The sequence below is a fragment of the Lissotriton vulgaris genome, chromosome 7, assembly GCF_964263255.1.
Source record: "Lissotriton vulgaris chromosome 7, aLisVul1.2, whole genome shotgun sequence".
Lineage (NCBI taxonomy): Eukaryota > Metazoa > Chordata > Amphibia > Caudata > Salamandridae > Lissotriton > Lissotriton vulgaris.
This window is the reverse complement of record NC_141695.1, coordinates 1,381,931,063-1,381,957,469: the sequence shown is the minus strand read 5'-3', so window position 1 is coordinate 1,381,957,469 and position 26,407 is coordinate 1,381,931,063. Positions and strand designations below refer to the sequence as shown.

General features: G+C 44.7%; 1 protein-coding gene across 1 annotated transcript in view; it reads left to right on the top strand.

Moving 5' to 3' along the window:
• The window catches only part of KCTD13 (potassium channel tetramerization domain containing 13), a 257,873-nt gene that overhangs the window by 78,829 nt on the left and 152,637 nt on the right, over positions 1-26,407 (top strand). Inside the window, exons 2-3 of the mRNA XM_086932104.1 lie at positions 11,017-11,277; positions 11,766-11,935. Coding sequence (XP_086788230.1) covers positions 11,028-11,277; positions 11,766-11,935 — 420 coding nt within the window. The 5' untranslated portion in view covers positions 11,017-11,027. The remainder of the gene's footprint in view (positions 1-11,016; positions 11,278-11,765; positions 11,936-26,407) is intronic.

Genomic DNA, 26,407 nt, shown 5'->3' with positions numbered 1-26,407 from the left:
GTCAGAAATCATGCTGTCTGGCATTACTGGTCTGTCATCTTTGTAAACCCAAATCTCATCTTCCTCTCTTTGCCTGCATCCTGCTTTTAGCCATGTATCTTTTTCCTCATCACTTGCCTCATCTTGTTACTCTTTTACTCCTTGTCAAGTTTCAACTACAGATATTAGCATAAGTTAGTTCAAAACATGTTCATTATTTTGTACCCGATTTTATGGACACATTTTGTTTTGCACAAAATTTTGCTATTGCGTCAGCATATGGATTTCCAAAAGTTATATAGTCTTCGCCTTTTTTGTGAGCTGTGCATTTTACTACCGCAATCTTTTCTTGTAGCTTAATTCCATCATCAGTCTTTTTATTAGCTGAGCATTTCTTATTGGTGATCCCGCAGAAGTTAAATGACCTCTTTGAGACCAATCTGGCCATAGTCATGGACTACACCATAACCATATTGACTATCAGTCACTATGGTAATCTTCTGATCTTTTCACAATTCACATGCACGAATCAAAGCAATTAATTCTTTCACTTGAGCTGAACGAATTCCTTTGAGACTGGAGGCTTCAACTACATCTGCAACAGTGCACACTGAATATGCTGCACTCAGAACACCATCATCTGTTCTTAAGCATGAACCATCAACAAACAAAACAAAATCTGATTCAGGCAATGGGACATCTTTCATATCCTGCCTTGGTTTTGTACAATTCTCTAATACATCCAAGCATTCATGATCAACCTCATCTCTTACTTCTGTTTCAGTAGTGTCAGGTAATAATGTGAAAGGATTGAAATTCACACATCTCGAAATCGAAACGTTATCTGAACCAAGAATAACCTTTTCATATTTTGTCAACCTGTTTGTCAAATGCTGTGTTTTGCTTCTGGTGAGGAGAATCTCAACTGAATGTGGCACATATACTTTCACTGGAAATCCCATTATTATTCCTTCACTTTGTTCCAAACTCACACTTGTTGCAGCTACTGCTTTTAAGCAACCTGGTAATGCTTTTGCAACAGGATCAAGAACAGCTGAGAAATATGCTATTGGCGTTCTCAGTCTTCCATGTCTTTGAATTAGAACTGATAATGAACATCCTTCTCTTTCACTGCAATACAGCTCAAACTCTTTTTCATAATCAGGCATTCCCAATGCTGGAGCTTCACACAAACTTTTCTTTAACTGTTCAAAAGCTTCTAATTCAGTTTTTGTTAATCTAATTGGGTCTTTTATGTCTGCTTTTGTCAGTCTCTGCAGTGATTTTGCAATTACTGAAAATCCACTAATCCATTGGCGACAATAACCTACCATTCCTAGAAACATTCTTACTTGTCTCTGTGTTTTTGGAGGTTTCATTGCTTGAATCATTTTAATTCTTTCTGTTGTCACTTGTCTGATTCCCTTTGCAATTCTGTGACCAAGATATTTTACTTCTTGTTTGCAAAACTGTAATTTTGCAGGTGACCCTTTATGTCCCTCATCTGCCAGATGATTTAAAAGAGTAATGGTATCTGTTAGTGAAGTAGTGTGGCTCACTGGTTAGAGGCGGCAGACCCGAGAGCAGAGGACGGCCCGGGACCAGGGTTCGATTCCCGGCGCGGCAGGTTTCTGGACCAGGGTCAGCGGACTTGATAATTCTCTCGCCTCGGTGCCCACTCTGATCAGCGATCACACTCGGCAACTCTGGGCATTAGCTTGCCTCATCTTCCCTAACGGCCCCACCAGACCGCCGGAGATGCCTGGTCTCACCCTGGAGATACCCATTAAGGGACCATCTCTCAGGGAAGCCAGGAAGGGTTTCGCAGCGGTCGAAGCGCCTTGGGGCCCTCCGGGTAAGTAGTGCGCTATATAAATGCCTATACATTTACTTTTACATACGTTACACAGTTATCTCTTGTTTTTGCCGCTACAAGGAGATCATCAATATATTGCACTAACGTAGATTCTCCAGGTAAATCCAGATTTTCCAAGGATTTCTTTAGCAACTGATTAAAAATGGATGGACTCTTGGTGTACCCTTGAGGGATTCTACACCATGCTAATATACGTTCTTTGAACCGGAACGCAAACATTTGTTGGCTTTCTGGATGCAATGGAACAGTAAAGAATGCATTACATAAATCAATAACTGTATACCATTCTGCATCATGCGGAATCTGATATAAAATTACCGCTGGGTTTGGTACAACTGGGCAACGTGGAACAACGATTTTATTTACCTTTCTCAGGTCCTGAACAATTCTGAAAGTTCCGTTTGGCTTTTTAATTTCCATAATCGGTGAGTTACATGGGCTACTCTAGATTTCCTTCAGAACTCCTTATTTTATGAATTTATCTATTACAGGAGTAACTCCATGAATCACTTCTGCTTTCATTTTATACTGAGGAATGTTTGGATAATCTACTCCTTGTTTTACTGATATTTGTACTGGATCTACATTTTTCATCAAACCCATTTCATCTCCAGTAAAATCCCACATTTTTATATTCACTGTGTCTTTTAATTCTTCAGGTAAATTATTTTTATCAAACACAGGAAATAATTTACTTTCTTCTGCCTCAACCATTGACATTGTTAATTTGTAGAGCCCATCTTCTTCTGGGGTTTCTAGCTCTATGCCATCCGGTGAGCAATATATTGCGCAATTCATCTTACAGAGAATATCCTTACCTAATAGATTTACAGAACTGCTATCACAAAGTACAAATCTATGCATGTCTTTAAATTTACCTATTTCAACTTCTACTGGTTCAGTTAGATCAGTTTTAATTTGCTGATTAGCTACACCTACTACTTGGATTTTTTCACCAAAGAGAGGAAGGTTTTCTATTTCCACTGATCTAACAGTAGAACGGGTAGCACCTGTATCCGCTAGGAAAGTAATTTCTACATCATTCACTTTACCATTTACAAATGGACCAGATTGATCTACCTCAAGAGTGGCTCCAAGCACACACTCTTCCTCCTCTCTCAAGCACCGTCAGAAGCAATCCTCAGATTCACTCCCATCTTCTTTCATCCAAAATTGCTGAGACACATTTGACACATTCACTCTCAGTGATCTGTTTACCTGTTCACCTCCGCTGAATCCTGTTTCTGTATTGTATCTCTGCAAATTTACAGTTTGGAAGTGGCGGTTGTGGTATCTGACTTTGCTGATTCACTATTTGTCGCTGTAGCTGTTGCTGCTCATTTATCTCATTCTGCGTCTGTGGATTTAATGATGCATTTTTTACAAAATTTCTGGGCGGATTCTTACACTCGCGCTTCCAGTGTCCAATTTCGCCACAATTAAAACATGGGAGTTTCTTTTTTAACTCTTCTATGTTTCCCATCAATTTTGGTTTATTATAATTACCTTTGAATTTCCCTTGATTCTGATCAACATTTTTGTTTGTTAAAGTTGCTATTTGCTGTTCAGCCACTTTTACCTGTGCCCACATAGCTTTTTCTTTCAGCTTCTTTTGTTTCGCATCCAATTCATCACTACAGTATTTAGCCTTTCTCAAAATATCATCCACTGTGAGTGATTGCCAGCCAACTATTCCAGATCTTATCATTTCACCAATTTCAAGTCTTAAGCCATATACAAATCTGTATATAAAATGGCTCATATCTTTTTCACTTAAATGTTCATAGCCACTGTATTGTTTAAATACCAGCAGTAATCTTTCATAAAATGAATGTACTGATTTTTTGGCTCTTGGGTTGTTCTGTCTATTTTAACCCAATCTACCTCTTTTAGGGGAATCTTGTTTTTCAAAAACACAATTACTTTATCATACATTTTCATGACATCTGGTGAAGGAGCACCTGTTACCTTATCTCGAGAGGGTTCTTCTCTAGGCCAATCTATAAAAATGTTACATTCTGTCCAAAGATCTGATGGGACAACTATGTCAAAGAATCCATCAAGATCAACCCACAAAACTTTTGAAACCTTCACAAATCTGTCTACCTGTCTATACCATTCTACAGGTTTTTCTCTTAATCGAGGAAAATCATTTGTAAACCTTAAAATGTCCTGCCTTGTCCATGGAACATGCACATAGCCTCCTCCTGCTATTTCTCTCATTGGAAACTCATTTACTACTTTTTCCTTTTCTCTGATAGGAAAAGCTAAGCTTGTTGCGTCTTCATCTTTTTTTCTTTACCCATTTTGCTCTCCATTTACTTAATTCACCCCGTTTTCTCAAAATCACAATTACATCTTTTATATGAGTGATTCTTCCTGTGGTATTCATATTTTCAATGTCTTTTTCAGAGAAATCCACTCTATAATTTTTCTGCAAACTCTTCTGCTTGCTTAAATCTACTTCCAATTCAAAAGCCATGTCCTCTAATTGGTCATATTTGTTTTTCGTTTTCCATGTTCTGCTTTTGCAAATAAATAATAATTCATCATCCTGATATGCCTTCAATCTGTCAGTTCCAATTGTTCCAATTAATAATTCCTCTGTCTGCTTTCAATTTTGCAACATCAAGTAATTAACATTCTGGGGTTTGCGTTAAATCTATTTTACTTACACTCTTTACCGAGTTTAAAAACTCGATGTATTTCAGACAAATCTGAATAACATTTTTCAGTCACTTTCTGTATTTCTGAATTTAATGGAACAATTAAAGCTGAATGTCTAATTTCTTTTTGATCAAACACTGGAAGAACAGGTCCAATTGTTACAGGTACTGTTACTGCTTCCATACTTTTAGGTAACTGCTGTATTAATTCATTCGCAGAACGAATGTTTTCTGATGTATCTGGCAATCCCTCATATCTTTCTGTTCTATTTCCATTTCTTGGGGCTTCATTTCTTTTAACTGGAGTTTCAGTAAAATTACTATTTTCTCCTGATATATTTGAATTACATCCTGTTTCTACTCTCAGGTGTTTTTCTATTGCTTTGATTTGTCTCAGGAGATGTCTCTACTCTTTCAGATGTTCTTTTATAATTCGGATTTGTTTCGGGGGATGCCTCATTAATTATTTCTCTTGGAGGGGCACTTGGAGAAGTCCATGTACAAACTGGTTGATAAGGTGGCGGCTTTCTAGTAAAAATATCTTCTAATACCGCATCTTCTGAATCACTTTCTTCTCTATTATGTTTTTTCTTTTGGGAACATTTTTTACCAGTTACCTCATCAATTAGTCTCACTTGGTACAAACCATCACACATGTCTGCCTTTCTCCATCGACGCATTCTGTCCTCATGTGTTTCCCTATCAAGACCTATTCCTGTTCCCTTTGGTATTCCTCTACTCTCTTGTTCTAATTCAAATATTTCATCCTCCCATTCAACTAAAGCTTCAAATTGAGTAGGTCTAGGCTTTGGCACAAGTTCCATCATCCTTTCTCTTAAATTTCTCAAGACCGCTATGTTAAATGATCCATCTTCCGGCCATGCTAATATACCATCATTTTCAGTATATTTCATCCAATTCTCAATCCAAAGACAAGTATGATAACCATATTCACCTAACATATAAGCTGCAGGGGTTTTGTATTTATGAATTAATCTTCCATTTCGCGTTGAAATTTTCTTATCCGGTTTAATTCTGTTTTTTCAACTTCTGAAACCATGAAAGTTTCTTTTTCTCTTTCATGTAATAATAATCCATGTCTTTTAAACAAATTTTCCTTGCTTCGGTAAAGATCGTAACAACTTCCTTGTTATTCTGCCACACCAACCAATCCGTGCGCGGAACTCACCAACTAACCAATCAGGTTAAGCTACGTCACTGTTCTACTCAACCTATAGAATTACTGTTTTTCAGGATGAGCCAATCAGCTGTAAGCTTGTCTTGCCATGTGAACCAATCTGTGCGCGAATACTGTGACGTATGTTAGCCAATCACAGTGCGACTCTTGTGACGTATGCTACCGCTGCAGCTTCTGTCTCTCCCTTCGCTCCTTACACTGACACCTCCTTTACAAAAACATTTTACAGTGTCATATTTACAAACCTTTCAATAGAATTCAGTTAGTAACACCACAAAAACAAACCATTTGTCTGTTTCGCTAAATAAAGTGATAGCTTTCTCAAACAATCAAGTATTCTTTCTCGTGAAATAGACGACCCTATTTTCACAGAATATTTAAATTCGTCGATAAAGTAAGGCTATTTTACCCATTCATTTACGCACATTCATACGGAAAAATCCCTAGCCATGCATACATAAATCTTTAGTAGGACTTTAACCCACTAACAGAAATCCTTACTTGCCAGTAAGATAGACGACGCTTCCTTACCCTTCACTCAAGCTCAGATAAATTCTACTACTCTTTTCACAGTGAGTTTTAAAACAGGACAGAAGTCCCTATACCCGAAAGCTACAATTTCATAAACAATCCTCGCTATACATTCTACATTACACACCTAAAATCCCTAAACTTGTGCTGTACGTCCACAACACTTGTGATATACGGCCATACCACTATTTTGAAACAGAACAAATGCACTGTGTAACTTCACCTGTCACACTGCTCATGCCGGCACAACTAGGAATTTTCACACTGCTGGAAAAAACCTTTCGACTACATATAACAACTGAACAAATTTAACATGTTTTAGACATGCATCCTATGTATTACCATGTAACATGTCAGTTGCCATAGTAACCGAACTCTGCTACCAAGAAATTGATCCAGCGCTCCTATAGAAAAACTGTCTCACAAACTCTACCTATCACCTCAATACCCACCATTAATTATGAAACACTTATACAGGCCCATAACACCAATGAGACAATTTTTGAGCAACTGAATCTAGTGGTATGATTTATGAAACTATTCACATGATATTTACAATAGTATATACAACTGCAGTTTATCATCTTTTACCATTAATTTAAGCATCTTTTACCATTAATTTAAGCATTTGTCATTTATTAAATCAGACCACTTAAGGCGATTGGATCAACTGATAGTAACTAGACCATGAATAAATAAGACCAGCTTGTCTTTTCAAATCTTATTTTTATTAACTTTATTCTTCATAAGAAAGAGCATTTACGTTTTAAAATCTTTATTTTGTAAGCAAATTAGAAAGCAGCATTTTATTAGGAAATGAATTAATAAACTGACATTATTTAAGCAAGTTCAGAAACATGAAATATTAGCAAATAATAATTTCCATACCCTAAATCTAGTTCCTGTCTATCTCTCACGTCACCTGAAAAGGAAAATATCATTTAAAGTCTGCTGTCCTTACGTGCGCCAAAAGTCCAACAGCACGTCACATCATTCAGAAATCGAAAAGCAAGAGTTTTTTCCCTGACCCAAGTGTCAAGTTTTATACCTTTTTCCCTAGCTAAACTTTCTACATTTCACATTCTTTCTAGTGAGTCCAAGCTCCTCATTGGCTGACCAGTGTCAGACCACGATAAGGTAAATTACATCATCTCCGATCCTCGACCAAGTCCAGGCTTCACATAAGCCCTATTGTCTTTCATTTCCACAATATTTGGCTTCCTCAAAAGAGTAACTTTTCTTCGAGTCTTGTTCATTTCACTTCCTAACCTTGGCAGACTTTTACAAATCCTGTCCTTGAAGGTTATTCTTCATGTGCACGTTCAACTTGACCAAAAAACTGTTTTTTCAATTAATAATGTCAGTGCAGCAAAAATCCTCACAGCTGCGTACGTGCCAATACTTCACTCTGGACAAGGTTTCACGTCTGCTGTGCTGTCAGCCATGTTTCCGAGCCACCTTTTAGGCCTCACTTTGGAAACTATTATTAAACAGACACAAGACATCAATTATTTAAAGAATTGAGACCCATTCTGTTACCCGCCCCCTTTACTAATTAACCCTGTTAATTGTGTTACCTAGCATAAGCGCAGTCAAGCAGCTTTATATTTACCCTTCCTTCAGGAACTGCGCGAACTCCAAAAGCTTTTGTCACAGACAGACATAACATAAGCACACATAATAAGCACATGCCATTAGTTAAACAGCCGCATTTAATACTGACGAAGACAATAGACGGGGTTAGTTTATTATTTTCCTTTTTGCGTTTGCAACACAAAGCAGATTAGTTTATCCCGCGTGTACTGATGTTTGCATTTTTAAACTAAATTGATTAATTATTTCACCACATGCTTATTAGTTTGATTTTTCATTATGGAAGATTAACTTCACAGGTTAGAAAAAAATGTTGTTCTTCACCTTGCTCCATCAGGAGCAACGAGACTCATTCTAACACACTCACTCCCTCTGGCGGCTGCAACCTCACCAAACTCACGCGGTCCAGAGGCTTTATTGAACGCACCGAATGGAGCATTGAAGACGCTCCTGCCCTGCGGCACAAACAAAGTAGCAGCATGGTCTGCTGTGCAAACATATACAAATAGCATAGTCAATATCGCAGAAAATATCTTGAATACTGAGGTACAACAGAGTAAAGGAAAGGGTCACTTAACTGCTGGAAGCAGGAAAGCAAGAGGAAGCTATTCAGGGAATTCTTACCTTGATGGATATCCTGGACTCTAGATTGGTTGAACTGTGTTGACCTTTCCGTGTGCATCTTGGGAAAGCTAGTTTTTTACAGTTTTTTTGTTGTTGAAGTCTGCTGGAATGGGAATAAAAGAAAGTTGAGCATAATCCTCGCTTCCTGTCCTGACAGAATTAGATGGTGGCGTTAAATCAGTTATGATATTGTACAATAGAGTTATGCGTCACCAAGTGTTGCCAGCTAATTGTACAAATTGATCAGTTGGGAAGAGATATCTGCTAGCAGCCTGCCTAATCAAATGATGTAGGACCCAATATCTCATCTGCACATAGTGAAAGCGATCCGATTCGCCTAAGTAGACTTTCTTTTTACATTTACATTTATGAGATAGCTAGCTGCCTTGCTTTCCATTCATCGGAAGGGCCAGGTTCAAGGGCCGGCATAAAGGCTTTGGCTATAATGAACTGGTGTGTTTGGCAAGGGAAATGATGCCAACGTGGATTTACCAGTCTCTGTGTCTCATACTATAAATTTGTTTTTTGTAGGTGTGCTTAAGTAGGCGATTGACAGCCTGTCATGTTTTGGATTCCATAACAGATCCAAGATATAATCTATTGTTTTTTTATAACCATTCAGAGCATTACCCAACAAACTAGTGAAACTGCACAGCTTCATTTATTCAAATACTAGCTCATACAAACAAGTTATTGGTAAAGCAGCACAAACTACAAAAAGTCTGCACTGTGTTTAAGTCAGGCTAGCAAAAGGGGAAAAACGTTTTTTACCTATTGATAAGCCAAGGGGTTGCTTAACTGCATCATGTCGTGGAGCACAGTTGTTTGTTCTCGCCTTGGGATCTTCGGTAATGAATTACAAAGCCTGGGCTCCTCGTCCTCCTAAAGCCATCTTGGCTTAAGTCCGTCACTTGGAGCGACCATACACCTAGGGGCCGATTATGATCGCGGACGGACTTGCGTCCGTCCACGACCCCAGAGCAGGAGGGAACCTCCGCATGGCATGCGGAGTTCCCCCCTGTGCAATTAGGATGTGACCGCCACCCTGGCGGTCACATCCTCTATTTTTAACATTGCGGCGGGTGCGGCTTCAAGCTGCACCCGCGGCAATGTTAAAAATGCACGCATTGCATTTGCATGCAGAAAGAGGCAGGCACTGCGCGGTGCCTGCCGCTTTCTGAATGCAAATGCAGTGGGGTACCATAGGTACCCCCCATGTGCACCCCCCACCCCCCCCTTCACCTAGGGTGCCCGCAACGGGCCCCCGCAGTGAAGTTCCGTATGCTTTTCCACGGCGGAAAACCCGCCGCGGAAAAGCATAATTTACTGGCCATCCTAATATGGTGGATGGTGTCTGGAAGACACCGTCACCATATTGGAGCTTTTCCGCCGCGGTTGTAAGCCGACCGCGGCGGAAGAGCTGCGGACCGAAACCAGGACCCACCAGCCATCCTAATGTGGCGGTGGGTCTTTGGTCAGTCCGCTGCGGTTTTTCCGCATCCTCGGGGCCGGCGGTGGCTTCCGCCGGCCCCGAGGATGCGGAAAAACCGCAATCATAATCGGCCCCCTAGTTTGGTTTCATGCCAGCATTGGTTGCAGGAAAGGTTTGAACTTTACAGCTCACTAGCCATAGTGTACTTTTAACCATCTAGGAGGAACAGTAACATTTTAAGGGGAGGGAGACGTCTGGTGCTGCTGCAAAATGTCATTATTCAGTCTCTTCCTAGTCCTTCACAATTCTTCGGTGTTACTATGATTTGGCAAGCTCTCAGGTGCACAAGATAAAGGGAAAGACTGTTGAGTCAGAGCCTTTTATGGCATAGTAGGACGCAGAGTCTGTTGGGGCACAGCCATCAGCATTTAACTGGTGTCTCCAGTGGTGTAAGCGATAACCAGTACAAACACAGATGCTGATGGCTGATGCTTCTGGCACAGCACACCAGAGTATGTGTTCGTTTCTGCTGGCTATCTGGCACTCTGGAACCTTCTAGATGTATCCAAAGGATGTGAAACCTGGCTGCGACGGCATAGAGGAGTTATGCTAATTAGTCCTCATTTTAATTAGTGGTCTTTGCACTCGTGTATTTGTTTATGCCTGTATACATGTATTTGTGTCCACTTAGCCTGCCATCTGCTTCCTGTGGACTCAAGCACTGATCAAGTACATTGAAGAATCTTGGGTGAGGATTTGTGTGAGTGGCAATCATTGGTTATCTAGTTACCTCGGCACTACCTCTTAAACTAGTAAAAAAAAATTCTAGCTACGATGATGGAGCTCGACACACATGATGTACTGTAAAATGTATCCACCCAAGAAGTGAGAATAAAGGTGAATTTAATATGGCTGTAGGAGAAATGAAGGCCCGCCCAAATGTTATGTTCCATTTGTAGCATACACTTTTTCCAGTGATGAGTTGCTACAGCAGCCACTCAGTATTATGCTGCTACCTCAAAATTGTGTTTGGTTTTGTGCTGTTTTATCAGGGGTGGTTTACCATGTGATTCTAGAATAATTTTCATTTTTGTCTCTCTCTCCACCCACTGTGCAGAAGCTGTGGTGATGTCGGCTGAGGCATCTGTGGCCCTGCCTGCTCTGCTGGCCTCCGAAGGGTGTCCTTCACTGGTACCTACCCAGAATCACAGGACCGGCGTGACCTTTGATCTCAAGCCACTGAGTCCCAGTAGCAAATATGTGAAGCTGAATGTTGGGGGCTCCCTTCACTACACCACAGTGCAGACCCTCACTAAGCATGACACTATGTTGAAGGCCATGTTCAGTGGACGTATGCAAGTGCTGACTGATAGTGAAGGTATGGGAATGTTTTCTGTGAACAACAACGTTTTTTCGGGTGGTGTTAGCAAACATTTGTCGGGCAGCCATGATGTACAGAGTTCAATAAAGGTGGGAAATTATAGTGGAAGTTGGAACATCAAAGGCTAGGGTGGATCAATGACTGTACTAGGGTGTGCTAATCAATCTAGGATATTCGGGTGCAACTCGAATTATCATAAGTGCATGAGGGAAAATAAACAAAAACGTTTTTTGGGGGGGGGGCAGGAAAGTGCCAGATGTGGAGCTGAGAGCAGGTTAATGGAATGGAGGAGCAACAAACCTACGGTTTGAATATAGTGATAATACTGAGAATGTGCTGGCAGGGGAAGAAAAATGCCTGAAATATTTTACCCTAAGTGGTAATTTTCTCAGAGAGGCAAAGGGCTGAGTGGGCCAAAGGTCATGTCACTTACCTTCTTCATCTATTTATTCTTGCACCGTCATAGACTGGACTTTTCTTTGCAGGATGGATTTTGATTGACCGGAGTGGGAAGCATTTTGGGACTATCTTGAACTATCTGCGGGATGACTCGGTGTCCCTACCCGAGTCACAGCGGGAGCTGGAGGAGGTGCTATGTGAGGCACGTTATTACCTCATCCAAGGACTGGTGGAGAGCTGCCAGCAGGCTATGCAGGTGAGCATTACGCTTTTCTCTAATCCATTCAATGCTGCTGGTACTTCTCCCTATGTCTTTTGCCAGCCCGCTTCTCAACCAGAGTTCTCTTGCAAACCCCAACCCTACTTCTAACCAAATCACAGTTGTTCAATATGAACCATACTACTAACTAAAACCCAGCTTTACTGTTGTCTTCCACTCCAACCGCTAACCAATCTCACTGCAGTCTTCCATTGGAACTTCAAAGCTACTTCTAACTGAAACGCAACCATACTGCAATCCTTTATAGGTAACCACAACTCTTCTTCTATTCAAAATAATCTACACTGCTATATTTGCACTCGTTGCTCACCTAAACGAACACAAACCTAAACATACTGCTGTTGTAAACTCTAATGTTATTCTTAACTACAATATCCACAAACGTAACCACAAACCCAGCACTACAGTCGGCTCTAACATAGCATACCTTACTGGGGTGGTGAGAGTTCATGTTTAAAAGGAAAGGAGGGGGACCGTGCAAATGATATGAGGAGCCTATGCATTAGAGAAGCCCCAGGTCTAAAAACGTAGTATTTGACAGGGAAGACACATAATCTGAGGCAGGTAATTGTGGGTGCAGGAAGTTGAGGCTAATTTTGAGGGACCGCACCTAAACCTAGTTGGGAGCCAGGTGGCTGCTGTTCATTTAATAATTATAGTAGTGCGTTTCTATGTTGCTTTGCTATCTCGATTTATGCTATTTCGAGGAGCTCTGACGAGTTGATTGCCACATTTAATTGAATTCTATTTATTTACCCATTAAAATTGAAAAGCTGAGTCTGCCCAAGCCATATAGGGATCTGTGACCTGCAAATAACAACCATTTCTGCAGCAAACACATACTTTGCTGAATTGTTTTAGCAATTTGGAGAGTCCAATATTAGAGGAGGCATGATTAGGGTCCCATCTTACCTTTGGTGATCAAGGACACTGTCTATGGTCCTGAATTTTAAACCCACAAATTCTTCTTCTCCGGTGGGCTCATCTAATTTGTTCAGCTGAAGCAAAAGAAGCCGAATGCTGGTTCTCAAATAAATGTCTAGGACTGGAAACAGTGTCTGTAATAACTTGCAGTTTTTTGAAAAGCACTAGCGAGTACCAGGGTTTGACTGTTTTGATTTGCAAGTGAAGGGTGGAAGGCTAAGTGATGACCCGAGACTTGGCTTAATTTCATGATGATCCAGACAAGACACATGTGCTGGTTGTGGACGAGGAGCTAGATCTCCTCTTTATTACGGAAACATGGTTACATGACTTTTGTGCACCAGCGATTGAACTTGCAACTCCACGGGGGTACAAGATCACCAGACTGGACCGACCGCAAGTCAGGCAGAGGAGGCGGCATTGCTGTGATCTTCAGGGATAGGTGGACATTGTTAAAGGAAGGTACAGGAGAAATTCTTGAAGGGAAAGCGCTGGAGTTCTCTCTAGCCCTATCCCCGCATGTCACTTTGGGTGGAGTTTTGATCTACCGCCCCTATGGCCCGTCAGGCACCTTTATGAAATCCCTAGAGGAAGTATTCACCCGAGGGGCGATTAGGTTCTCAAGGTTCTTGCTGCTGGGCGACTTTAACATTCATTTTGAGAACCCCCTGGCTCCGGGGACAAGGGATATGTCTGACCTATGCGAACTACCCACCTCACACAGCATGTGCGCCACCCCACCCACACCTGTGGCCACATCTTAGACTTAGTCTGCTCTAATTTTAGTCTTGATTTGGGGGATCCGCGGCCAGTGACGTGGTCGGATCACCACCTGGTCAGTTTTAAATGGGATATTAGCAGTCCCTCCCTGCCGGGCGGGAAAACCCCCGGCCCTCCTCCAAAAAAGATTAATATCCAAGCCCTGGCCACAGCCTTGGCTTTATCATCCCCTGTCAAGGCCTCCATTTTATAGGTTGCAGTAGAGAGATTCTCGGAATGGATCAGCAGGGCCGTCAATTCTCTCCCGCAACCCTCTGCGAGTGGTCGCAAACGGGACCCTCCTTCGAGACCATGGTTCACCGACCACTTAAAAACATCGAAGCTAGGATGCAGAAAATTGGAACGGGCATGGCGCCGGGAATACTGCCCCTGAGCTAAGGCTGTTCTTCGCACCGCACAAAGAGAATACTATGCTGCCATAAGGTAGCCAAAAGTAATTTTTTGCAGAGAGAATTTTCAGAGCCAACAATAACAGTAAAGAGATCTTTGCTGTTGTTCGCAGCTTTGTCACCTGTGGCTGAATCATCTTCTTCCCCCATCTCTGCTGAGTGGTGCAAGGTGTTGTCTACCTACTTTATTGATAAAATTCAAACAATTCAGGCAAGCCTACGGCTTCCTACCCCGGCTCAACACACCCCCACTTTGTTGTCATCACAGAATAACATGCCGAGTCAGCTCTTCGTGCATTTTGACCGGGCCGAAGAGAAGGACGTTCTGTCCATTTTGAAATCCCTAAAATCGGGGTCACCAGCGTACCTTTGCCCTGAGAGGGTCCTGAGTGGGGTAGCAGAAATAATTGCACCTGCGGTGGGGGCCTTGATTAATGAGTCACTTCAAACAGGCATGGTGCCCCCTCAATGGAAACACGCCAAACTTCTGCCCCTTATTAAAAAACCTACGGCGGATCCGCTCCTATTATCCAACTACCGCCCCATTTCCCTTCTTCCAGCCCTGGCCAAGGTATGTGAAAAAGTGGCATTCAGACAGTTGGAAAAATTTGTGGAATCTTCGGGTGCATTGCACCCTGCTCAATCGGGCTTCCGAACATCCTTCAGCACCGAGACAGCGTTGGTGGAGGTTACGGAAGCCGTTAGAGAGTGTCTGGACGGGGCGGCAGAGCGGCATTGATTCTGTTGGATCTCTCTGCCGCGTTTGACACTGTACCCCACCTCCAGCTTCTCACCAGGTTGTCAGACATTGGTATTACGGGCAGAGCCCTTGCCTGGGTTAAGGCATTCTTGGAAGATCGGTCTCAACAAGTATGGATGCCCCCCTTTAACTTAACTGACAGTAAAGTGGCCACAGGGGTCCCTGAAGGGTCAACGCTGAGTCCCTTGTTATTCAACATTTATCTGACCCCCCTTATTTACCTGGCGGAGAGAATGGGGGCCACAATTATGGCTTACGCCGATGACACCCAACTTCTCTTCACCTGGAAGGGTGACGACCTCCAGACGGCTGAGGCCCAGCGTTGTCTATCCTCGGTTTTTGCCTGGCTGGCCCAGGCTAGCCAGGAAATGCAACAAGGACAAATCAGAAGTGCTCCTTTATGATCAATTTCCGATGGCATTCAGGGAATCCCTTTGGCCCAAGGGATTTCCCTGTCCCAAGGGGGACTGTGGGGTAGCCAAGAACCTGGGGATCTGGTTCGAAGCCGATCTGAGCTTCCGCGAACAGATCATGAGACTCTCGGTAGCCTGCTTGGGTACCCTGAAAGCCCTCAGGAACTTCTTCCCCCTCCTCTCCTTCCTCGTGTCGCAAAGGAGGCTGTAGCCAGAGCGCTCATACTCTCGCGCCTGGACTACGCTAATGCCCTTTACATCGGCTCTCCTGGGTTTCTCTTGGGGAAATTACAGGTTGTGCAGAACGTGGTGGTCAGGCTCCTCTTTGACATCCTGAGGAGACTAAGTGTCCGCAAGCACCTGAGTGATCTTCACTGGCTTCCGGTTGTTCAGCGTGTACGCTTTAAAGCCCTGGTCCTTGCACATAAAGCTCTTCATGGCCCCTGCCCCTCCTACCTAAGTGCTAGGTTTGCTTTTTACCTCCCGACCCGTCATCTGCGCTCTGCTTCACAAAGGTGGCTGGTAATCCCTAGGTTTAGAAGAGCCCGCCTGGGAGGTCAGTCCCTGGCGGTGAGAGCATCCACCATGTGGAATGCCCTGCCAGATACGCTAAGACACACAAAAGAACTTACCACCTTTAAAAAACTTCTGAAAACATATCTGTTTAAACAAGCGGTGTAGCCGCCCTAGTATGCTCGGTCACTGTTTTCCCCAACTCGCCAGGACACTCTTGAGTAGCAGTGCGCGATACAAATCCATATATAACATAACATAACATAACTTGGCTGTAGCCCTGGAGTCCTTAAAGCGCTCAAGCGCATGGTCTGCCTTGTCGCCAAAAAGGCAACGGCCATCAAACGGCATGTCCATGAGGGTATTCTGGACATCGGCCGAAAAGTTGGCGGACCTCAACCAGGCGCGGCGACGAATCGCCACGGTCGTTGCCATCGCCCTGCCCAGTGAGTCAGTAGTATCCAGCCCACACCAGATAGAATAACGTGCCGCATCTCGACCCTCCGCAAGGGTTTGGCCGAGTTTAGCCTTGACCTCCGCTGGGCATTCTGGCAGCACAGTCGCGACCGCGTCCCACAGAGAGTGGGTGTAGCGGCCCAAGAGGCACGTGGTGTTGGAAGACCCCAGTCCCAAACTCGGGGAGGAGAATACCTTTTTGCCGTATTGCTCGTACCTCTTGGATTCCTGATCGGGCGGAGCCGACAGGAATGCGGTCTGGGAGTTGGAGGTCTGGATGACCAGGCTCTCGGGGGTGGGATGGGTGGACAGGAAACGAGGGTCGCCCGGGCCAGGCGGTGGAGTCTGGCCACGTTCCTATCTACAGGCGAACCTGTAGCGGAACTGGACAGAGTGCCCTAAAGAACATCCAGCAAAGCCTCATTAAACGGCAGCAGAGTCTCAGCCGAGCTTGACTGCGGTTTAAGGACCTCAGTGAGGAGGTTAGTCCTCACAGCCGCGACTGGGAGCTCAAGGCCCAAGGCCCTGGCCGCCCGCGTCAACACCACACTGTAGGTTGCCCCCTCCTCTGTAGCCACGGTAGGGAGTGAGACAAAACCAGTGTCTGGCGAAGTGTCCAGACCACTGGCATCCCAAAGTTCACCTGTCCAGTCCTGCTGGGACTGACACTCGCGTGTCAGAGGGTCCTCAGACCCCTCCCAATACTCCTCATCACCCATTTCCTGATAATCAGGGTTGTCAAAGGATGGGGCCGGTTCATTGAAGTAGAACTCTCCAAGCGGCGTCGAGAGCGGCGCCGTTCCGACACCGGAACCGTATCGAGGGAGGTATTGGGGACGGCGTCGCCCGAAGGCGGCGCTGGAGGTGACACCCTAGGGACCAGCACGGGGAGTAGGTCGTCAGGTCAACCGGCGACGACCCGGATCCGGAAGTAGATCCAGCGGGGCCCGAAGCACCCGCCGGCGTCTAAGCCAAAGCACCCGACCCGCTAGGGCCCCCAGAAGGGTCCGCTGGGCCCGAAGGCGCAGCGGAGCCCGTCGGAGGAGATGGGACCTTATGGCCAGGAGGAAGCGCTCTTATCTCCTCCGGCATCGCTTGCTGCCCAGGGACCGGAGGGGATGGGGCAGGCCGCGACGCCCGCGACTCCGACGGAGCCGTGTCGGCAGTGTCACGCGAACCCCCGGCCGCCTCGTGCGAGCGTCGGGGGGGGGGGTGTCAGAAGAGCGATGATGTCTCTTCGACTTCTTGTGCTTCCCTGACGACTTCGAGCCCGAAGAGTGGTGGTGACTCCTGCAGCTATGATGGCTCCGACCCCGCGACCGGTCCCTCGACCTCGGTCCGGACCGGGACCTCTCGCTTGCGGGACCGCTCCCGCCTAGCTTTCGATGTCCGGGCTCGGCAGTCGGGGCAGGCCTTGTCGTGGTCCACGCCGAGACAGTGAAGACAACGGCGGTGAGGGTCGGTTACCGACATCAGTCGGTCGCAGTTCTCACAGGATTTAAAACCTGGCATCCCTACCGGCACCGTTCGGAGTCGAAGACTCGAAAATGTTCAAAAGGAATCGTAAAAAGTTTAGTAAAATTTTTTTCCGGATCTACGCTGCTGGCGCGGACAAAAGAAGAACTGCGTCAGCGCGCGGGGGTGGCGTCTAAGTACTCCGACGACGTCATCACGGCGCCCACGACGCCAACGACTGGCGCGGAGCCGCGGACAACGCCTACCGACGCGCAAGGGTACTGCTACGTAAAAATTTCCGGATCCAGTCGGACGCCTGGGGATATTCTAAGGTAAGGAATCTAATACTAACCTGTTTCTTTCAGATAAGACCATGCATCTACTCCACAGGCTTTCAATAAACAATCCTATCCTATTCAGGATGGGTATCTTGAGCTCCTAATGCATTTACACCTTGGTTCCAGCATATCTTTCTAACAAAGTATCCCTTTAAGTTTCATCATATGCTCTACAGAGCCAGGATATGCAGTCTCTTACTATCCTATGGTCCAGACGTCTATTTAGAGGTAGTAGGGTTTTCTTGATTCAGTGACCATCTTTTAGGAATTCTTTTACAGGGAGCATTTGTCTACTTTCTTAATCATTTCTTAAGACAATTGCAAATAAATCTAAAGCTAAAATGACTTTTATAAATTCACTTAATCTTTCAAATAATTTTTTCCTTGATTTTGTTTTGAAAATCTTGATTTCTGACAGGTAGCTTGGCACTTAAGATTGTAATACTTCCACTACATCCTTTACCTTGGATGTCCTTTTTTTCGGACCCCTTCCACTATATTGTAAAGTCCTGCTGTGTTAGTGATACTCGCAGTTTCACATCCCATTAAGCCAATCAGTTCCCTTGGAATACCTGCACGATACATAAGCCTCCAGCGATCTGTCAGATTTCCCATTTTTGTGCTGCTTATGTTTTTATAAGACAATGGGCCAGATGTAGGTGAGGGACATTTACCGATTCTAAAATACCGAATTATACCGATTCGGTATTTTAGAATCGGTAAATGCTATGTAGGGAAAAATTCGGTAAGTATTACCGAATCGTTAAGATTCGGTATTTACCGAATCAGTATTTACCGATTCGGTATTCCCCATTCATTCCTATGGGCCTGGAGGCCCATAGGAATGAATGGGGAATACCGAATCGGTAAATACCGATTCGGTAAAAGCGGGAAAATATTGAAGGGTGGCAGGGTGTCACTTTGACACCCTGTTGCACCCCTCAATTGTGTATGGGTGCGCATGTGGTACACATACATGCCCTAAGGGCATGTATGTCTGCCACATGGCACTGAAATAATTTGCATGAAATTGCTTTTTTGGGGGTTTTCGTTATTTACCACCAACTTGTAGTTGGTGGTAAATAACGAATCCTAACATAGGAAAAGCACTCATTTAAGTGCTCCCTACATTAGGAATTTGGTAATTTACCGAATCGGAATTTAAGAATTCGGTAATTTACCGATTCCTTAAATTACTGATTCGGTAAATTACCGAATCCTTAGATTAGGCCCCTACATCAGAAAAGCCTAATGCCAGTCGGTAACGGCCGAAATTCGGTAATTTCGGCCGTTACTGACCGGTATTAGGCTTCCTACATCTGGCCCATAGTCTCCAATTTGATGCATTTGTCCATTTTGTTATTGTCCAGTTGCTGAAAAGGCATCTTTGGCTGTGCAAAGATTTGAAGTGTAAAGAGTGGTTGGGACTTTCAGTCAGCATCTCATTTTCAACCTACTTACTTCAAGGTCTGCTATTGCAGCAGTGGGTCTTATTGTGTTAACCTTTTCAGCTTTAATTAACTGTAGATTTCATCAGATGTCAGGCATTCCGCTCCAGTTTATTAGTTGCTGATGTTTACTTTGTGTTCACAGTGCCCAAAGACTCTTAGCTTGATGTCAAACATTTGTTTTCTGCAACAGTCTGGATGTGCTTACTGTTAAAAACATTTAATCACACCGGCTGTTGTCTACTTTCCTCAGCCCATGTACTTTAGAATTGTTGGAGGAGAGCAAATCTATGTGTAATGAGGTGAGTACACTGGGAAGTTGAAGAAGTAGTTTAATCTTAACAACGAAGCATCTACAGAGATAACGTCCTACCCACAGGGAGCCAGAAGCAACTGATCTCAGAGTTCTTGAGCAAACCCAAGTCTATGAGAACTCTAGAACGGTAGTAAATGACACACAGGTCATTACACACCTTCCCCCTTTACACAAGAAAATCAGAAAGAGAAAGTATAGGGAGAAGAAAACTGAGAAGAGAAAGAAAATAGAGAAAGAAAAAAAACAATATGGAGAACCAAGATCCGCAATTTTAAAAGAAGGCATTAATAAAGAACAAAATCATGCAATTTTGCTGGAATCTTTCCATCACAAGAACTCCTTTGTGGTGTAGGCACTTCTTTGGGAGGAACACTTGGAACAACTAACTTAGAATTAATGTTATTGCGCATGGGAGCAATTCTATGTAAGTTCCAAATGCGACCATCATTCAATTTCACCGCATTCTGAAAATGTTTTCTTACAACAAAAGGTGAGGAGTACTTGGAGACACCAAAGGATCTCTGTGGAAGACGTACACAAACTTGGTCTTATACACGCACACAGGTTTGAGAAACCACGTGTCTGGTGTCAAAGTACTCTTTTCATTTGGCAATTTTCACTCTGACTCTCTTGCCAATACACTACCCTAAGATCCGCACAAGGGGAAATCACACCAGCAACTGTAGTAGTATCCATTGCACCAGAACCAGCATCAGCTGTAGCAGGAGCCACAGCAGAAGCCACTACACCCGATCCAGCATTCAAACTTACACCCACGCACTTGTCTCTCATCCACACTTGAAAAATGCGGGTATTTGGACTTTGACCCCGAAAAAATTCAAAGGGAACTTTTCTCTTGGTGTAGTGAGGCATGTGACAGACCAATATCTCCGACTTCCAGTCCTTGTTCTGAGCTTTGGCTAGTTGGATGGATTCTTTTAAGACCCGGTTAAACCTCTCCACCAACCTGTTGGCCTCAGGGTGGTAGAGAGCACAACGCTTATATCAGATCCCCTTTCTGCCAAGTATTCCTCCATCTCCCTTGAGACTAGTTAGACTCTGTTGTCAGTTAGAAGACAATCCGGGAGCCCTTCTTGCGAGAAGACTTTTTCAAGAAACCTGATGACCTCTTTTGTCTCAGAATTGTGAGTGATCTTAATCTGTGGCCACCTGGAGAACAGGTCTATAAGTACCAAGACATATAACTGGCCAGAACCGCTGGTAATGGGACCCAGAAAAACCAATGCCACCTCCTGCCAACAACGTCCAGGGATCTCCCACTACAACCATAGGTTGAACCCTGTTTTTGTAAACCTTTTCACAAGCATTGCATTCTGAGCAATCTCTCCCCAAGCGCTCGACAAGGATATCAATGCCAGGCCTCCAGAAGTGCAAGCGGATCCTCTCCTTAGTCTTAGAGATGTCCTGGTGGGCTTGTTGCACAATTATTTGCCTGACTGGGAGAGGAGGAACACGTCTAGTCCCTCTCCAAAGCAAGCCAGAAGAGACAGATAACTTGCGACGTACATTCCAAATCCTTCGTGTCTCTTCATTCAGACTCTTTATGCCTCCCCAACCTTCAGTCACCAACTTACATACTTCGAGAACTGTGGGTTCACACTACATGGATGATTTTCACTCTGCCTCACTCAACACACCTGTCACAACCTCACACACTTTGTAATTGTCATCCTCCCACGAGTCTCCTGAAGTCTCAAAAGCATGTTCAGGATCATTTATGACAAGACGGGAAAGACAATTCAAAAACTTGTTCTGGGCTCCAGGTATGTGGTTTACAATAAAATCATTGTCTTGGAGTGCAACAATCCACCTGGCCATCCTAAAGGATACAGCATCTAAACGTTTTTTGTGAACAAGTCTTTCAATGGCTTATGGTCGGACTGTACGATAAAAGAATTTCCCCAAAGAATTTTTTATAATTTCCTTATTGCCCAAAAGATGCAGAGGGGTTATTTCTCTATAACGGAGTACTGAGTTTCTGGCCCAACCAGTGCCTGTGACAGAAACATGTTAGTTATCTCCTTTCCATACTTAACTTGCTTGAGGACAGCGCCCAGACCTTTGGAACTAGCATCTGTGAACAGAATGGAATGAACCATAGTGTCAAAACTCTGGAGAGAGGGTGCCTTACTCGGAGCTCCTTTTACATCCTCAAATTCTACTTGACACTGTGGTGACCAGGTCAATTTTGCACCTTTCTTGAGAAGAGTCCTTAGAGTGAAGGTGCGAGAAGCGAACTGTTGGATGAATTTATTATAATACTCGGCCATGCTGAGGAAGGTAACCAGTTCATATCTCGATTGGGGGATGGGAAGGTTCCTGATGGTCTTGACTAAGTGGTCCCTCGGCTTCACACCATCCTTAGATAACTTGTGCCCCAAATAATCAATTTCAGAGAGGTTAAATCTACATTTATTCTCTCACAAGGTTAAACCACGTGACCTAAATCGTTCCAGGACGGTTCTGAGTCTCATCATGTAGTTTCTGAGAAGCACCATGTACTAGAACATCGTCCTGGTAAATGTTGACACCCGGTAACCCATGCAGTACGTCTTCCATGGCCCTCTGAAAGACCGAGGCTGCTAAATTAAGGCCAAAGGGAAGCCTGGTAAATGTATATTTGCCAAACGGCGTTATAAAGGCAGTAAGGATCAATTTGTATTTGATGATATGCGGCTCTAAGATCTAACGTAGAGAAGATTACAGCCCCGCCTAGCTGTGTCAGCATCTCAGCAATATTAGGTAGAGGGTTCTTGTCGGCTATGACAGCATGGTTTAGAGCACGTACGTCCACACATATTCTCACCTCGCCAGAGGCTTTGCGAGCAAGTACCGAAGGAGCCAGACTTTTTCTCGCCTCAGTTTCAATTATGATTCCTTCTTGCAATTTTTTTTTTTTTTGGGTGAACCTTTATTAGTATTTCAAGCAATTACAAGTATGGGGCTACAACCACCCCGGCCGGCCGCTAGTCAAAGCATAAGTACAGCAGAGCAACGTGGAAAGTTATGACAGTTCGAAAACCGAGGTCTTACAAGTGTCCAGGACACGACTCGTGTTCAAGCGTGCATGTCGGAATTCAGGATTATGAAGGTTCATTTTTCAATAAGGAAAAACTAAAAATAAGTGCCATACAGTCATACATGGTCCTACAATAACGAGCATGAATCAGGATATCCGCAAGTAGTACAAGCACAAATGAAGTATTGGGGGTAAGGTACGAACGTCAGGATAAATGTAAGCACAAACCTATTTCGTAACAAAACTAAGCCCCACCCCTCAAAAACGAAACATATTGTAGGAGTCATGAAGAACGACGACACTAAAGAAGGGAGAAAAGACCAAAGGGCCATAGAAACAAATAATGGACAAATTGACAAACTCCATCCCCCTACCCCCACCCTGCACCCCTGCAGAAGGCCACGGCCTACCCCCCCCCCCCCCCAGCAGCGTGCCTGTCGCCCTAATGGAGACCCGAAATATAGAAGAGAAGAGAAAGAGAAGAAAAAAGTGGAAGAGGGCCCTCGATCTTGCCACCCGGCCCGCCCCTCACCCCTGCGCACAGGAGACATCCTAAAAGCAAGATCAGAATATCCATTGAGAACGTCAATCACCGACCACACCTGCAATATAATCCCGGCCGAATGTCCCCCAAGCACTGCCAGCCAACAATAAGTCCCCTAGACTCTGGACGATATCATCCCTGGCCTTGTCTATCAACGAAACCAACCTACGTCCACTTATCAATCGGTATACAGAGTGGCTTGGAGGGACCAGGTGATCCGGGCGGGCCAGGCAGAGTTATCGCTTCATAGGACTTCAGCAACCCAAACCCATTCGAACATGTACGGTAGAAGTCCGTTGGTGTCGATATTGACCCTGAAAACATCACCAAGTCCGAACACAGTCTCGCCATCCAAGGAGGGAGAGTCGCACAATCCGGCAGGCGCCAAAACGTCGCCGGGGCAAGCCAAGAAATGGATCGGCGTTGTTTCCCCGGCCGCCGGTTAGACTGGTGCCTCAAAGAGACACTCGCATGTACAACAGAGCTGTCCGGGGCGATCACATGAGCCGGGTTCTTCAGCGTCTCCGGGAACCTAGGCGTAGCTGGAGCACTCTTCATGGACACAGAGGCGGGCACGTCGGCACTCCGTTGAGATCAAGCCGAGGCCCGTGTGGAACGGCGGGGCAACAATGGCGCCCATTCTTCTTCCCAAGTCCCGACCATTACAGATCAGGGTCTCATGCAGGGACGTTAGAGCAGCCAATATATCTTTGGACGTGGGCTCCTTCCCGCGCCGCCAGCCCCCTGATCTCAACCGCACGGCAGCTATTCGACCTGGATGTGGTCCACCGACGAGGGCGCCGGCCGCCATCTTAGCTGATCCGGCCTCGTCCTTCTTCACCGCACCTCAGGGACCGGGCCCCAAATCAGGGCGCTACAGGATCCACAGCCGGGACTCAAAAATGCAAGGCAGGCTCCCCGGAGAAGAGTCACCAAAGGGCTAAACAAATTCCCTGCCGGGGTGAAAGGGCTCGCGGAGCCGAGCGTCTATGCGGCCATTTCGGTCGCTGGCTTGGCTCCTCCCCCCTTCTTGCAATTTTTTAAGTTCTTTGTGCATGGACTCCCTCAAAACTAATGCTCACTGCACACTTTGCACGTGACTGGGGTGGCACCAGGCCTCAGGGTGATTTTATGTGTATAGCCCGACAAGCAACCCGACTTTCCGCTGAAAACTGGCTCGAATTCAGTGTGTAGATCATTCACTTGTTCAACTTTGACAGTGGGAGGTATACCAGTAGTATCAGGAAGAGGTGGAGCAAAATCTCCCTTCAAGAGAATGCATGGATCTGCACCAGGATCAGCATGACACCGAGATCTCCCTGGTGAAACCAGCTTATTATACTGTCGCCCTTTGAGGAGATGTAGATCTTCCCAGATGTGAGTTTGCTTCTGTATTTTACATCACCCTCAAAATATCCAAATAACTTAATAGGTTGACCACCATAAGCTAACGGTCGGATATCAAGTTTGAAGACCTTCCCCTTACCCAACAAGAAAGTATCATAGAAGCTCTTTGGGACCAACGTGATCTTTGCCCCGGAGTCAAAGAGCTTTTTCACCCGATGGCCATTTATGAGAACGCTGTCAATGGGACTTCTGCATTTGCTCAAACAGGTCTGGGTTAAAACCTTACCACAATGAAAATCATCAGAATTCGAGTTGGAGTCATTTTGAACCCAAACCTCCTTGACACGCTTTTTCTTTTTAATTTTCGACGCTCTACAGGTTTTTGCCACATGACCAACTTTTTGCCAAAGTTCATCCTTGACCTTCTCTATGATGCAACCTAACATAAATTGGTTGTGTATACTTTCCTCCAGAGCACCATCAAATGTGCAAGTGGAAGCTAGTTCACGTAAATGAGTAATATATGCTTCAACGAACTCTTGGGGTTATTGTACGCACTTCCCAAAATGGTGACGTTCCAAGATGGTGCTGACTTTGGGGAGATAGTGCTTGTCTAGTTTTTTTAAGCAGATCTCAAATTCATTGAGGTCCGCTTCAGAATCATTGCGATCAGGTAAGTGTTCGAAAACTTCTTGCCCTTCCGAGCCTAGTGTAGAAGTAAGGATGACTTCCTCTCGGCACTCAGTGACACACCACACACCCTGGCGTAGTTGAGAAAGACCTTTTTCCACTCGCCTGGGTTGGATAAAAAGAAAGCAGGAGGAGTGACGTTTTGTATTGTAGAAACAGTGGTGTGCTTGTCACCGTAGAGAGTGAAGTAATGAAAGCACTTTATAAAGGAGTGAATGTATTACTGTTGCAAGTGGTGTGAAGACATGTATGAATATAGGTGTGCCTATCACCATAGAGAAGAAAATAGTGTTGATGATAGTGGGCAAATGTGAGCAAATGTACACAAATAAGGTGTGCCTGTCCGCGAAGCAGGCTAAAAGGCTGTTTGTATAAGCGGTGCCTGTCAGAGTGAGAGACACATACAAAACGATTGAAGCACAAACGAGAAGAGAAGGAGTGCCTGCCAGCGAGAAAGTAGTGGAAGACAGGTGGCCGAGAGCAATCTCTACTTGAGGCTGTGCCTGTCAGCGGAAACTGGCGGTTTATTAGCCAGACCCCCCAGGATATAGCAGCATGGATTAGCATATTTAGCGGCACAAATATGGAAATTTAGCGGCACAAATATGGAAATTTAGCGGCATTTTGTGGCACTTTATTTTGCTATTTATGCCCCAGGAGCCCGCCTCACACTGGGCACATGGCCAGACCATCCTAGCATTAAAAAAAAAATGGTTGTTGGGCCAGCCGCGTGCCCAGTGTGCTGCGGGCCTCGGGGGCATTGTTTTTGGAGCCCAACGCACATTGGGCTTGAGGCAGGACCCTCCTGACATTCCTTTTTTTTAAATTGTTGGTTGGGCCAGCCGCGTGCGGCGGTCTCCGGGGGCATAAATTGCAAAATAAAGTGCAGCAAAATGCCGCTAAATTTCAGGGTGTACTTCCCTTTTCCCCTTTTGGCTTTTTCCTTTTTTTCGTGATGTGCCAGCTGTCATCTTTCAACTGGACATATCAAAATAAAATGAACTCCCTTCTCGGGTACCCACAACATATGCGTGT